At 37.1% G+C, this 16,661-nt stretch overlaps 1 protein-coding gene across 1 annotated transcript; it reads left to right on the top strand.

Moving 5' to 3' along the window:
• Positions 1 to 9,684: 9,684 nt before the first annotated feature.
• Positions 9,685 to 11,161, top strand: LOC110095178 (peroxidase 31-like). Its single transcript, XM_020820613.2, has one exon. It carries the CDS (start codon positions 9,799 to 9,801, stop codon positions 10,780 to 10,782), a length of 984 nt encoding a protein of 327 aa, XP_020676272.1. The 5' UTR covers positions 9,685 to 9,798; the 3' UTR covers positions 10,783 to 11,161.
• Positions 11,162 to 16,661: the final 5,500 nt, after the last annotated feature.

The following is a 16,661-nucleotide window of genomic DNA, read 5'->3' as shown; positions in this document are numbered from 1 at the left end:
ATATCTTCCTCTCACCAACATCTCAATCCATAATGAACATCTGACAAACTTAAAGGTCAAAATAAAATTGTCACAACTCTTTTTGTCTATTAATCTCTATGTAAAAAATTCTTTCTATGTCAATCATAATGTTTTTTTTTTTTTTTATACTGGTTTTTACAAAATGATAATCAAATTCCTTTAGTTTTTGATATTTTTTTTACCCATCTCCACAAAAGGGATGACAATAATCCTCTATGAAAGTTAGCTTATAAAATAATGAATTGGTTAAAGTCAAGTTTGGACCAATTTAGTTGAATCATAGCCGTGCAAATTGATGTAAGTCCTATTATGACCATTAGATTTACCATACGAAGGCAGCACTGATATGCTTTCAGCCGAGGAGCCCACTAGTACTATCTAATAGCGGCCATGGCCTCTGTTGAAAAGCCAGGGCTTTTTCTCTCTCTTGCCTTTCTTTCGGCGAAATATTACGCTGATTCTATATATTTCTTTAGACTTTTTAGACTTTTGAAATATCTTTCTATGAGAGAGGCATTGTTCATCACATTAAGATTGAATGACCTTCAATGAATGTGAAGACATCACAACTTTCAAAATTGAGAATGCAGTGTTTTTATTTATAACTTTCCTTCAATGAACATAATTAAGATCTAGTCTATATTATGTATATTTAGTTTATTATTTGACTAATGAATTATTCACCATGTTAGGTATGACTCAAATTCATAATACAGGAGTTTAGATCGACTCAAATTCAGTTCGAAATATATTCTTATTTTGAGCTGAATTAGCTTGAGGGTCTCTTTAGGATGGCTATAGCATTTTAAAAAGTTTATTGTGAAATTGTTGTGGGTAAAATAACTTAACTATTCTTGTTATAAAAAGCAGCTTTCTACCTCATAAATCTCTAATAAACAGTGAGAAAACAATAGCCAAACTAAGGCTTCATTTGGGAAAGCTTTCGTACTGCTTTTTAAAACTGTTTTCTAGTACAAAAAATTAAAATTCAAGAATTTTTGTAAGAATTTTTGTACTAGAAAACTGTTTTAGAAAGCAAGAAGAAAGCCGTCTCAAACGAAGCCTTTTTTTTTTTTTTTTGCTACCTGAAAAAAAAAACTGTGAGGAAGCTATCTCAAACATACCCTGAGTCAATATGTTTCGATTCAGTTTAAATATGCTCGAAAACTCATATTTATCTAATTATAATTATACTCTTAATTTTATTTGTAATACTTTCATTCAAAAATCAAGCAACTTTTCATATAAATTACAATCTTTGTCTTCTAAAAGTTTCAAATCCAAAAGTTTTTCAATATTAAATAATAATTGCCTTTCAAAATACTTTAAATACAATCTTTTAAAAATAAATAAAATTATATATTTATTTGATTGAAATATATTATTTTGAGGAGATCTAGCGTGGTTGGAGGAAATTCAAATCTAGTGTTAAATGCATATTCTGGTATTATATGCACACTTTGTTTCTTGATAGTCATAAAGGTCAAAATTCTCTATATTTTATCTTATAGGAGGCATAAGGATCAAAATTCTCTAAATTCTATCTGTTGAGAAGTATAAGAGTTAAAATTCCTTTAGTTTTTTATAATTTTTTTTCATCTCCACAAGAGGGATGGACAATAATCCTCTATGAAAGTTAGGTCATAAAATAATGAATTGGTTAAAATCAAGTTTGGACCAATTTAGTTGAATTATGGCCGTCCGATTTGAGGCAAGTCCTATTATGACCATTTGATTTATCACCATGAGAGAGGCATTGATCTAGTAAGTATTATGTCTATTTATTTTAGTATTTGATCAATGAATTATTCACAATGCTAGGTTTGACCCAAATTCGAAATATAGTAGTTTAGATCGACTAAAATTTAGCTCGATATAAGAATATATTTTGAGCTGAATTAGCTTGAGGGTCTGTTTAGGATGGCTATAGTATTTTAAAAAGTTTATTGTGAAATTATTGTGGGTAAAATAACTTAGCTATTCTTGTTATAAGAAAATAGCTTTATATCACATAAATCTCTCACAAACAATGCGAAAACAATAGTCAAACTAAGGTTTCGTTTGGAATAGTTTTCATACTACTTTTTAAAACAGCTTTCAAGTACAAAATTTTCAAATTTAAGAAATTTTTGTACTAGAAAGCAAGAAGAAAACCATCCCAAATGAAGCCTAAGGCTTCGTTTGGGGCGTCTTTATTACTACTTAAAACAGATTTTTAGTATAAAATAAAAAAAAAATTATACAAAAAAACTCATTTAAAAAGTAATAAAAAACTGCCCCAAACGAAACCGAAATTATGGTTGCTATCTGGAAAAAAAAAGTTGAGAAAAAGTTGTCCCAAATACATCCCGAGTCAATATGATTCGATACAGTTTAAATATGCTCGGAAGCTCATATTTATTTAATTATAATTATACTCTTAATTTTATTTTTGCAATAATTTCATTAAAAAATCAAGCAACTTTTCATATTAATTACAATATTTGCCTTCTAAAGTTTCCAATTCAAAAGTTTTTCAATATTAAATAACAATTGTCTTTCAAAATACTTGAAAATATATATATATATTAAAAATAAATAAAATTATTATTTTATACTTATAGCACATGCAAGCAAATATCCCCTAAATGTTTTGTCAAACTGTCCAATAATTTGTTAGTATTATTAGCTAACAAAAGTTCAATTAAATTATTTTGCGATAATGGACAAATCTTTGAAGCGTCGACAACAGCTTCTTTGAATTATTATGCCATAAGACAAAATAGTGTCAGAGCTGACGTATTTTTTCAGATTAATATTTTATATCAAATTTTAAATTAAATTAATTTTAACATAAATTAAATAATTTTAAATTTTATTATAATGTATTTTACATTAAAATATTTTGACATTATTATGTCTAAAAATAATAATATGAAAATATTTGGTTATAAATACATCAAAATTATGATTTTTTGTTATTATTCATACTTTACTAAAGCGTAACCAAAGCGCAACTAAAGCGCAACCAAAGCGCAACTAAAGCGCAAGTCAAAAAGCGCAACTAAAGCACAAGGTGACGCGGCAAATTTTTATTGGTTGTCCGAACTTATCTTTTGGCTCCGGTCACCTGACCCAATAATTTGCCCTAAGGTTGTATTGGGCTTTGGAATTATTTGATTATCGCCGTGATTGCTGGAAGATAATAGAAATTTCAAAGACCGATTGCTTTATATATTTTTATATAGTACTAACATTGTTATATATTTGATATTAAAGTTGTTTATGAGTGATAAATATAAAATATTAAAATTTTAAGTATTAGAATGCAAATAATATAATATAAAGCGGTATATATGTAAATCCTCCTAAAATTAAATAAAGCAAGAATATTTGTACTCAAATGACATTAAAATAAAAGGTTATCATCATAATATATTTAGAAAAGTAGTAGAAGTGCTAAAAATATTTATTAGAAAATATAAAAAATGATTTTTTTATTAGATTTAGATGAGACCGAGTCTTATTAGGACACAATGGAGAATAATAATTGATGTAGCCGACTCTGCATAGTGGGATAAATGTTTATTGTTGTTGTTGTTGTGCAGATTTCTCATCAACTAATTACATATGTTCCTCATTATATCATGAGGGACTGAAAATAATGGCAATGATATACTTGGTATTGTCGACGTTGGACTTAGATTGGAAATATGAGTGTATGGTAGGTTGGGGAATTAATTTCATGATTATGTTAATACTAAACATGTTGAAAATCATTGAGATGTTTTGGTTGGGTGTTGGCCGGATTGAAGAGGAATATGTGAACATATTGGAGCCAAAATGTAGGCTAACTTGAACTAGTATGGAGTTTGGGAGGCGGAACCTAATCGCCGCATAAGGAAATTTATGACTATGGTGATCTTGATGATGATAAATAATGGTTTAATGCAACAGTGTTGCTGTTGCAAGTCAACGAAAGCAACATTGAAGAGAACATGCTAAGAGGTTCCAATTTTCTTCTGAAATAAAGCCTAATTTATATCGAAAAAATATATTTATACACGAAAAAGGAGAGAGCACAAGCATACTCAAATGCTCCAATTTCTTCTTAATAGAAGATAACTATCCTAGAAAAATATAATTGTAACTTGCACTAAAACTAACATTTGATATATCAAGACCAATTCCTACCATCGCAACTACATACGTATTTGTGCCACATACGATGTCAAATATGCCACAACCTTGCCCACTATAGTAGCATCATATGAACTTGTGTCACAACTATTATCAAGTAAGACAATCATTGCCCTTTATTAGCCACAATTACTACTCTTATTCAACATTACAATTATTAATAATGTTTACCATCATTAAGCTTTGTTTAAGTTTTGTTTGTGACAGTTTTCTTATTACGTTTTAAAGCAGCTTTTTAGTACAATTTTTTTTTTAAAAATTAGTGAAAAAATAATGATAAAAAGCTATCACAAACAAAACTTTATTCATTCTAATTGTATGTTCAAGATTGAAAAAAAAAAAAATAAAATAAAATCGGTCGATAAATCAATCATCAATATATGAATTCAAGTTGGATGATTGAAGTGGAGGAATGCATCGGGCTTGTTATGTGATAGAAATGTACCCCTCAAACTTAAGGGAAAATTCTATAAGATGGTAGTGAGGCCTGCAATGCTTTATGGTGCCGAATGTTGGCCTTTAAAAGAGAAGCATAATACTAAGTTAAGTGTGGCAGAGATGAGGATGCTTAGGCGGATGAGTGGCTTTACCCTTAGAGATAGAATACGAAATGAGCATATACGTGAAAAGGTTGGAGTAGCTCCAGTAGAAGATAAGATTAGAGAAAGTTGCCTTAGATGGTTTGGTCACATAAAACGGCGGCCTTGCGATGACCCGGTTAGGAGAGTAGAGGTATTAGATTTGACTTATGTTAAGAAAGGTAGTGGTAGACCTAAAAAGACTTGGTTAGAAAATATTAGGAATGACCTTTCTTTATTAGATTTAAACGAGAATTTGACTTTTAATAGGACACAATGGAGAAAAAGGATTCATGTAGCCGACCCCACGTAGTGGGATAAAGGCTTGATGTTGTTGTTGTTGTTGTTCTCTCATGCAACAATGAGTAAGTTATCTGTTATGAGTTGTTTTAGTTTTAGGCTAGGTTGCTCATGCATGTTATCACACCTTGGTGAAGCTCTATAAATAGAGGCCTTGGGTTGATGTAAGAGTTGGGGAAAAATCTGAAAAGCTTATTTGTATTTCCTCCAATTTTGTGCCTATCTCTCTCCCTCCCTCTCCCTCTCTCAAGAACATCCTCCAAGATCCTAACAAATGGTATCAGAGCTAGGGAGATGGAGGGATGCGTTCTTGAGGTGGAGCATTTGGCTTTGAGTACGCGAGTTCGGTCGCAGGATTAGCAGAAGGCAGATGAACGGGAGAGCCGAACTTGGGCGCTCGATTGGCGTCGGGCCTTGCTCGCAGGTGAGCAGGCGAAGCAGCCACGCGGTGTACGGCGGTGTGCGTGAGGAGCGGAATCGGGCGCGGAGACAGGGTCCGGACTGTCATGTGGTTGGAGCCTCGCGAACGGACTTGTGGGCTCAAGAAGGAGGCGAAGGGCGTCGGGTTGGCTTACTGGGCGGAGGCAAGCACGCGGAAGAGGTAGCTTCGGTTGATTGTAAAGCTACGTCAGCAGGAAGCTCCGCAAGGTACTGTAGTGGGATTCTTGATAGGGAGGAACAACGGACATTTTGGCAAGTGGAGCCGGTTGGGCTGGTTCGGCCACGAGACGATAAGCCACTCGGTGTGTAGCGGTGTGCGTGGGGCAGCGCAGGTGGGCGCTGCGGGTAGGCACATGTGGTGCGTGCGCAGTAGGCGCAGTGTGCACGAGGCACACTGGCATGCTGCAATGCTTCCGGCGGAGGCACGTTGGCCGATGGCGAGCCAGTGTTCTTGAAGGCTTGATCGGAGCAGACGAAGGTAAGGTTCGCATGCGGGAAATTCATGCGCCTTTGTACGTGAGAAAGAATCGGATTTGGAACAAGAGCGGATGCATGGAAGCCGTTGAGGCCGAATTTTTTGCTTGATATTGAATCAAGTTTCGATCGGTCTTGACTAGCTTGGAAGCAAGATTTGTTCTTGTATTGAAAATCAGTTCAGATCTTTAATGAAGAGATCAGATCTTCTTTGAGGTGGAGTCTTAGATTCAGGAGGAGTCCGGAAGGCAGCTGCAGAGGCGGAGAGAGAGACTCTTGATCTTGGATTCGTTCAAGGTGGAGAATTATAGGAGCATGTTGAAGCATCAAGAACCTCGTGGAGGCAAGATGTTCGCGAACTTGGGATTGGACGGGTGGATCGTGTGAAGTCGCAGGTATGAGCGTGCACGTGTGTCCAGGGCGATCGGTTGGATTGCAACAAGTTCGAGTTCTTGTGACGAGTGGTTCTTTGATTTTTGTAAAACTAAATCAAGGTGGAGATTGTTATGAGTTGTTTTAGTTTTAGGCTAGGTTGCTCATGCATGTTATCACACCTTGGTGAAGCTCTATAAATAGAGGCCTTGGGTTGATGTAAGAGTTGGGGAAAAATCTGAAAAGCTTATTTGTATTTCCTCCAATTTTGTGCCTATCTCTCTCCCTCCCTCTCTCTCTCTCAAGAACATCCTCCAAGATCCTAACATTATCACCAACAGATTATACCAGTGATAATTTTAGTTCACATATAGGCTCAAAATTTTGTAGTGTTAGTACTAAATAAATTAAAATTTCAATAAGATTTTCTTATTAAAGCAATGCATCAAAACTATATACATCATCCACGTCCTGAATTAATTTTACTCATTGGGTTGCATACTTGTTAACCAACACTCCAACACACAATTTACAGAGCCGTAAGCGCGATCGAGGGTTCCGATAGGACCAAAAACACAATATGGCTAACTGAAAGCCATCATCACTCGTCAAGATAAGTAGAAATTTATAACTAAGAGGCTATTGCCGACAGTAGACGATGGTTGTCAATGGGTGGTGGCGGGCAGCATCGGCAAGGGGTGTCCATATTTGACACGATTTGAAAATTCGGCCCGAATCTGACACAAAAATTTCGGATTCAGGTGAACCAGAATCCGAACCGGGTCGGGTTCGGGTTAGAAATTTCTACCCGTTTGTAAAATCGGGTCAAGCTTGGGTTGACCTGGAAACTCGAAAAGACCCCGGTAGCCCTAGGAACCGTCTGTCTTCTTTGTCTGACCTGGGTCGCGTCCGTCACGTTCATGTTGTGTCCATCATCGTCTGTCGCGTCTGTATACCGATGTCGTTGTCAGCTTACCGCTACAGCTGGCGCTCGAGTTGCCACGTCGAGCCCACTGTCGGCCTGCATTTGGCTCCATCCCGAGAATCCGAGACCATGATGATGAAAAGATCAGAAGTAACGAAGCAGCCACTAGCGCCCGAGCTGTCGCTACCGGCCTGCATTTGGGTTCGTCCTCAGAATTCGAGACCACGACGATGACAAGCTCATAAGTAGCGATGCTGTCGCTGTCTGAATAAGGGCACGAACAGAGCCTTCCCCGGCAGGATTTGGCTGAATAAGCGCGTGAACGATGGGTCGATATTGACTTATAGGTCAAATTTAGGTCTGAAAAACTGACCAGTTGGCAAAAAAACAGGCCAAGTTATGGTCAGGTCAAGTAGTGCCGGGTCAGTTCCGAGTTCAACCCCAACTCGACCCGTGACCCGATTTTGATAGCCCTAGCATCAGCGTCAATAGAGATAAATCTATGGTGTATTTAGGAATCCCTCAAATCAGATGAATTCCAAATACGTAAAATTTGTATCATAAGATGTATTTCAATTACACTACAATTATTTTACTTCAAATTAAACATCAATATTATCAAAACACCTATATTTGAAATAATTTACATGTATTTTACTTCAAATCAAACAGCCCCTAAATAATTTTTGCCCCACCAAAAATTTAAGATTGAAAAATGATAACAAGCTTTTCTCCTTGCCGACGTTCAACAAAAATCTTACAAGTAAAATTGAGAGATCTGATCCCATGAAGGCATGAACCCACCCTCCTATTAAAAATAATGAGACAATAGCAAAATTGGTTGGCAAGCCCTTCTGGTTATAGCTTGATGGAGACACTTCCCCGTGAACACGTGATACAACACAAGCTAAGCTGGCTTCTCATGTCTCAAATCTCCTAGAAATTATTACGTGCCGTCACCAAATTATTCGGAGATCAATTAGGACGTGCCATATCACCCGATACATAGCTGTATACAATAACGATACACAATAAATTGATGACGTGGTGCGTCATCATTGGTCCCAGTGACCGCGCGTAATAATTTCGTCAAATAAATAAATAATCGGAGGATTTAATAATTTTTGGAGGCACTCGTATTAGAAGAACTCAACCAATGAAGGCATTCAACTCATAAGAACTCGCCTCTATCAAAGAATAAGTTGCCTCATTAGGAGGCGACGCTCACTTTTTCCCACTCAAAAATAGTGACTCTCCTACAAAACCGATGCCTCAAGCTAAGCGGTTACTCCGTATAAGCACTCCTTAAAAAAAAACTCATCAAACTTCATTTGGAACAGCTTCAAGCCACACATTAATTTCTGCTTTCAAAAGATTTTTGTATTGAAAAACAACTTTATAAAGCAATAAAAACTCAACGAATCCTTAATGTTCATAAAGAGAAATATAAATTTATGAGCCTTTTCTCCTCATTTTCCCCATCTATCCTTTTGGGTAGGATCAAAATATTGCAAACGAATAAATTTGGATTCAATGATACTAACAAAAAAATGTAAAAAAAAAAAAATCAGAGAAAAATATATAAAATATTTTTTTAATAAATAAAAGTTATAATAATCTCTAAATGACTTAAAAGAAGTCACGAATTACAATTGAACCCCTATTTTAACTTTCTTATCTTATTTAAAGATAAACTCAAATTCATTTAATCAAAATTTTACTGTTTCTTAAAACAACTTTTTAATAAATTTTATATTAAAAAGATACTTTAATAAGCAGTAAGAAAGCTATCTCAAACAAATCATAAAACTTAAGCTTATCCAAACTTGATTATAAAATCTCTCCCTCCCACCTCAATTCAATCAATAAATACAAAAATACTAACTATTATTAAGCACACAATTTTACATTTATCAACAAATCAATTTTTTCTTGTAATTAAAATTTACACAAAAATGAATAGATAATATACATTTGTCTAGTTGTCACATTTTTCATTAAAATTAAAATAAACTATTTTTAATTAACATTATGCAAATAAATACCAAATAATTATAAAATAGCAAATATAATTGTTTGGGAAATCATCCCCTTCCTCATAAGGCAAATTATTGCGTCCGGTGTCCAGATTCGTTCTGACACCAATCCGATGTCGCCACGTCACCAAAATGCACCGGGACCCAGTGTATTTGAGTGATGTGGTGTCACCGGATTGGATGTCCAGACATTCGATGACCGGACGCAATAATTCGCCTCCTCATAATCCTCACTCTCCTTAACATCACAATGCCCAAAAATAAACAACAAAGAAATAAAATTGAATCCATCTATATATATTATTATATACACTAAAACAAATCCCTAAATCACCTCCCCGCCTCTCTCTCTCTCTCTCTCTCCTCCCTTCCTTACCCACAAAAGTTATCGCCCTCCCCTCCAAGGTCCTTCCTCCGCCCTTCTAACCAGATCGCCTCGGCCGCCGCTTCCGCTGCCGCCGCCCCCGGAGCAATGTTGTTCTTCCTCTTTCTTCTCCTTCTATCCGCCGCCTCCTCCGCCTCCGCCAAACTCTCGCTCGATTACTACAACGCGTCCTGCCCCCGCGTCCACCAGATCATCTCCGACATCATCACTACCAAACAGATCAACAGCCCCACCACCGGAGCTGGTGTGCTCCGCCTCTTCTTCCATGACTGTTTCGTCTCCGGCTGCGATGCCTCCGTCCTCATCTCCACCAACAACTTCAACGTAGCTGAGCGCGACGCCGACATCAACCACTCTCTTCCCGGCGACGCATTCGACGCCATCGTCCGCGCCAAAGCATCCCTCGAGCTCCAATGCCCTGGCATCGTCTCATGCGCCGATATCCTCGCGATTGCTACCCGAGATCTCGTATCCATGCTTGGCGGCCCGTTTTATCCCATCCGTCTGGGCCGCAAGGACTCCTTCACTTCCAGCGCCGCGTACGTTGAGTCCAATCTCGCTCGCGCGAACGCATCTATTGATAAAATCATTGATCTATTCGCAGCCAAGGGTTTCACCGTCCGCGATTTCGTCGCTCTCTCCGGCGCGCACACGGTGGGATTCTCACATTGTAGTGAATATGCCGACCGGATATTCCATTTCAATAATGGTGGCCCATTTGCTTATGATCCGACCATGAATCCTCGATTCGCACAAGCTTTGCAGAAGGCATGTGCTAATTACCTCAAGGATCCCACCATCGCGACATTCAACGACATCATGACGCCGGGTAAGTTTGATAACCTGTATTACCAGAATCTGCTGAAGGGATTGGGGCTGCTCGCCACCGATCAGAAGATCGCGGCGGATCCGCGGACGGCGCCTTTGGTGAAACTATATGCTGAAAACCAGTCCGCGTTCTTTGAGGACTTCGTTCATTCGATGCAGAAGCTCAGCATCTATGGTGTCAAAACTGGAAGGAACGGTGAGGTTCGCCGGAGGTGCGATGCCTTCAATAACCTCTCAGGTTAGGCAATCTTGCCTCTTGCGATAGATTGGGTTACAGAAGAGGGAGAAAATATGGATGGATTCTAAATCGATGAATTTGGGCGTACTGTGTTTCAAACTTTGTGTTGTCTAATTATGTTTTAATTTGTTATGCTTTTTTTGTTGTAATTCGTTACCGGTTTTCTGAATGGGAGGGGAGAATCAGGAGATAGAGACAGATAAAGTGAAAAGAAATAAAGAAAAAAAAATTATTGAGAAAGGAAGATGGAATGAAGCTAATGCTTTTTCCCCAATTTCCATTACAATTAATAAGCTTTATGCCCCATTTTATTTTCTATTTGTCCATAAATTCAATGGTGAGAAGGAGAAGTAATGAGAATTCAACTGTTATAGATTGAAGATTTGTGCTTTCTTTCTTGTATAATTGATTTGTTATCTTATAATTTACAGTAAATTTTATCTTCTTCTTCTTCCTCTTCTTCTTTAGTTTTGATTTTTGTTGTCAATAGAGCGATTAATTCTTTTTTTTTCTTCTTCTTCTTTTGTTGAAAAGGGTTCTTTAATTTAGTATTATTAAGATCTGTTCAGTATCTTCTTCTGTTAAATGCTGTTATTGATTCGGTGTTTAGACCGTTGGATAAAAACCAATATTGTTCCATAAAAACAGCATAAACTTTTAATGAAATAAAATATGAATATTATTTATAAATTTGTCGTGAGAGGTTGTAAGCTTGTTGACTTAGTGTTTACACATTTCTTAATCAAAATATGAAAAATAATAAATAATAAGAAAATAATATATGCTTTTCTCATAGACAGCTAAGCAAAAGGCTGCCAGAGATGTGAAACGGATGAATGGAGGGCAGTGTGACTAGAATCACGGATAAGTTAACAGATTTTGGTAATGTTTGTATGGAATGCTGGCCTGGTGGGTAACTAATCTCTCGGCAGCTTCTAGAGAGGTCACCCGCTGGCATCGAGTTCGTACTTATTTTGCCCCACTGAAGAGGCGAGGTTGTAGTGGAGAGGATTCGAACTTGGGATGGGGGGCTCCTAATTGTGCTCGCCTACCAACCACCGTAAAGCCTACTCGATTTTCCTTAACGAGCGGCTCGATAAGGTCTAGTAAACGAACCAGATTTTGAACATGAACCAAGCTCGAGAATGTTTTCTTTTTTAAATGAGCTCGAGTTCGAACAAATGTTAAAAATGTTCGTTTCTTATCGAACCAAGCTCGAACAGGTGCCTAGCAAATGAGCTCGAAGTCGAAAAAGCTCAGCTCGGCTCGGTTCATTTGCAGCCCTATGCCAGAGGTGGTGTTAAAATTAACAAATGATGTGATGCATTGGAGAAATTATTCTTTGCGGACGCCAGACGCAACTCTACATCCGGATGCCACAATACCGAGCTGTACCGGTAACGAGCAGTACCGAGCTGCGGTACATTAAAAGGATGATGTGGTGCATTTTTATTGGTCTCTGGACGTCATTTGGTGTCTGCACATAATAATTTTTCCAGAAGTTTGGCGATGGAAAATCGGGTTATTGACTACTAGTTTGATTCTTCAGGGACATGCAAGACATGACAGAGGCATATTAGTTATGATCGGTACTTGGTAGTTGTGCACAATGAATAAATGTTGCATCTTTGTGGGACTATAAACATAACATGCTTTGTTGGTGACTTATAAGAGGGTTGATGGGGCACCTAGTACCAACTGGACTATTGCCACTGTGAAGTAATGCCAATAAATGACCCATGGAGAGTCATCAGTTGGATGCAAAGATAAAGAAGAAGCATCCATGTGAGAGGAAATATGAAGATAAAGCTTGAGAAAGCTACAATAAGTGCGAAGACAAGCATTCATGTGATGCAATTTATTTATTTTTATTTTTTTTTTTGAAAACGGGGTATCCACCCGCTGCTAGGAGTGTCACTTTCGGGTCATGGGCCGGGTTCAGATCTAATCCGAAATTGAGTCACGGGTCGGGTTCGGATCGAAACCGAAATTGACCCGGCACTTTTCGGGTCAACCCGAACTTGGCCTTTTTTTGCAAACAGGTCAGTTTTTTGGACCCAAACCCGTCTATCTTCAGGTCAAGGTCAATCTGAGACGACCCAAATGACCAGGGACCGACCAAAAATTGCTAGTTTTTTGGTCAAAATGGGTCAATATTTGATTTTCGGGCCAAGAACGGGTTAATCTTGGGTTTCCAAGCCAAACGGGTTTTCGGTTAAAAAACAGTTCAATTTCGGGTTGTTGGTCAACCCGAACCTGACCTAGTTTTTGAAACTAGTTGATTTGCTGAACCGAACCCGACCCATTTTGGATTCGGGTTGACCATAACCTGAAATTTTCGGGTCGGGTTCGAATCGGGTTCGAGTTGTGTCAAATATTGACATCCCTACCCGCTACCACCCCCAATATGGCACTTGGCAATGTGACTAATTCTCTACTGACCTAAAAGAGGCACCCGCCCCAGAAACCTCCTCGTCCATACTTGATTGGACCCCACTTGAAAGACATTGCCGTTCCAGAGGAATCGAGGACGAGTTGAGGGTTCCCAATCATACTCGCCCATCAATCAAACTAAGCAACTATGGGTGTGATTCAATTTTATAGCCCACATCCATGATATAATGACATTGACAAGCCAATATGAAAAGTAAACTATATGATATAAATAAGCTTGACACTTAAACTGACGGAGAGCATTGATTGGAAGTAAGATGGACGAAGGGAGGACTATTTTTCTGCTTATATAGGGGAGTTTTTTTTTTTCCTCCAATGAGTTAAAAAAAAGTCCTTTCAATTGATTATGAGTAGAAAGGTGGTGCTGATAAGGATAGGAGATATGGTCCACGTGGCGGGCCTAGAAACAATTAAGTGCCAAGTGTCGGGAAATGACCAATAGTATGGTTAACTACTATATGTAAGGCATCACATAGAGTCATTCTGATTGGGTTGATGTCTATGATGGACATTTGCAACATCTTTATGAAATTTGGACATAATAAGCTCCAATGATGCTTTGGTTTTAGAATCTTATTTGTCAAATGATTGGCTTGTGGTTGGGTAAATCCTTTAAAGATGAGTCAAGTTCTCTAGAGAGATGACTCGGGAAAGTTAGTAAGATGATCGAGTTAGGGAAGTCGATTATGGGGCCAAGTTATCAAAAAGGTTGGCTTTGAGAAGTTAACTAGGAGATTGAGTTATTGGAGATGTCGTTTTAGACATGTTTATAATTAGGCCTAGTTTGTGAAGAAGGCGCCAAGAAAACTAGGTCCACAGAGGAGGCAATAAGGTCGAGTTCGGGCGAATTATTGTGTATGAGAGGGGATATTAATAAGGCTGAACTACGTAGAGGAATTTGTTGAGCTTGATTTTTCATTTTGATTGTCGATGGTTCATAATGGTACATAGTAATGATGTGTATATTTTGTTATTTTGTTAGTACATATAGATTAGGTTTGTGGTATCCCAAAAAATTTGTCTTCTGATTTAATTGATTTTTGGTCCTCTATAAAAACAAGAACCAATTTTCAAGATTTTGTTGCCATTCAAGTCTTTAGAGATTCTTAACCTATATCTTTGCATTTAACACATTTACCTAAAATTATCAAAATCATATTGAAGAGCCATAAAATTCATCAAAAGTTATTCTTTATATCCAAAAATAAATATTTCAATTTTGAGGGCTCATATTTCCAAAACAATCAGGATTCATTTTTCCCAAGATTTTATTTATTTATTTTACAAATTGATAACTTTGTTTATAATAATTATTAAAAATTTAAAATTAGATCCCAAAAATATCACTCTTAAAACTTTGTAAAAAAAAAAAAACCTATTTTGATTGAGCGTGAATCTTAATACTCATTTGAATTAGAAATTTAAATTAAATTTAGCACTATTTGAACTCCAATTTCAACAAACTTATAATCGAGACGAGCATCTAGAGATGAAAAACCCAACAACATCAAATGTGATCCAATCTAAGTTTGATTAAGCCTAGATCAAACACTAGAAGCTTAATTAAAAACTTCAGTACATTAATAGGATGACTAAATGATCTTCAAATATTACAAGCTTATAATCAAATCGAGCATCTCAATGAGACAGAACAATGAGCTCAATATCGCTAAATTATGATATCATTAAGGCACTTAAATGCTGAAAAAAAATAGTCTATAATTAAGTGAATCAATAAGAGTCGCATGATGGAGTGCTCCAAATTTTATCTATATTTATAGGATATGCAACTCTAAAAAAATCTATAAATAAGTCATCACTCTCTTTATTAGGGTGGATCAAGAGCTAGAGCTTAGACTTGGGTTTAATATTCAAAAAAACTCAAAGGCACTAAGAATCCTGAAGTACCACTTGATCAGCATCGCCAAATAATTGTTTGATCGTTGTCTAACCTTCAACAACCATGGCCTGATTATAGGACATTGACCACCGGTGCCCAAACATAGTCTTTCAATCACTATCGCTCAACTAATATAGTCACCCAAATACTATCCTCCAACCTTTTTTAACCGACTAGGATCCTCTAACCTCTATTAGCTAATTATGGTCCTCCAACCATTGTCACCCGACTACGAACATGCGACAACCATCGCTTGATTATGGACATCCGACGCTCTAACCTTCATTGATAGACCATGGTCGTTCAACAACCATTGTCAAATCATGGTCCTCCAACCACCACCATCCTATCAAAATCCTTAGACCATTGTCGTTTAACTACAATCCTCCAATCTCCATAGATCAACTATATTACTCTGATCGTTGTCGCCCAACTATGATCCTCTGATCATAGTCACCCGATTGAGATCCTTGACCACCATCACTCAACTACAGCCCTTCAACCAGCATCTCCTGACAATTGTTCTCTTGCCTCTGTCAAGCACCATCATTACAAGACAAAGGTCTTTTGTCCTACGTACTTCTAATTTATGTCACATAACTACACCAATGTTCGCTAACTTTATTATCTATCATCGTTAATAATATCAACGCATGTCGTTGAAACATGCCATCGACGTTAACTCTAACTCCTGAAATTGAGGCTCTGTCAACTTTAACCATGTAATATGTTCTATAAATTATATGTTTACTACATTGGCTCTATGACTTCCCTCAAAAAAGGGCATTTGTAACAGATGACTAGTGAAAAGCCCGAGATTTTTTATTTTGTTGATTTTGTAAAGTAAAAAAATTGGTATCTATTCAAATTATTGCGCTCCTCTATCATATCTATATGCAAGATCATCATATAAATGCTAAAACAACAACAACTCAATCTCTCTACCACCGTGAATGTTCTAACCAAAATCCATCATATAATGAACAACAATTACACTTAGAATCATATATATGTTTGTTTAGTTTGATTACATTTCATAATTTCACTATTCTTTTAATTTTTCAAAATGAATTTCACTATCTCAGCGTATTCAAATTTTAGTATTCATTTAAAGCTTTTAGCATTATGTTGTTGTGCGGCTAGGACATTTCCCACTTGCCAACAGAGTCATGCATTGGGTACCCATACTCACATCCACCCACGTACCCACCCATACCCACACGTACCCACCCATACCAAATGGATATAGGTGGGTATGGGTACGCCTATGGCCTCATTGGTGGGTATTGGTGGGTACTCAACATCAGGGGATAAATTGATTTATATTGCTAATCATAGTATGTTGTATATTAACGTAATCCTCACTACGCAGTGCTCAACATTGAATTGTGTTGCGAGTTGCGACCATAGTAAATTCTGATATGCAGCTTAGAAGTTTGCTATCAAAGTAAAGTACAACAAGCCTCAAGACCATCAACCTGTGATAAGTTGGTGGTTATGAGTATGTACGACGTCCCAAAAGTCACAATG

This window comes from Dendrobium catenatum, unplaced genomic scaffold (genome assembly GCF_001605985.2).
Source record: "Dendrobium catenatum unplaced genomic scaffold, ASM160598v2 original_scaffold_76759, whole genome shotgun sequence".
Taxonomy (NCBI): Eukaryota; Viridiplantae; Streptophyta; class Magnoliopsida; order Asparagales; family Orchidaceae; genus Dendrobium; species Dendrobium catenatum.
The sequence above is the reverse complement of the archived record's forward strand: the minus strand, read 5'-3'. Positions and strand labels throughout refer to the sequence as shown.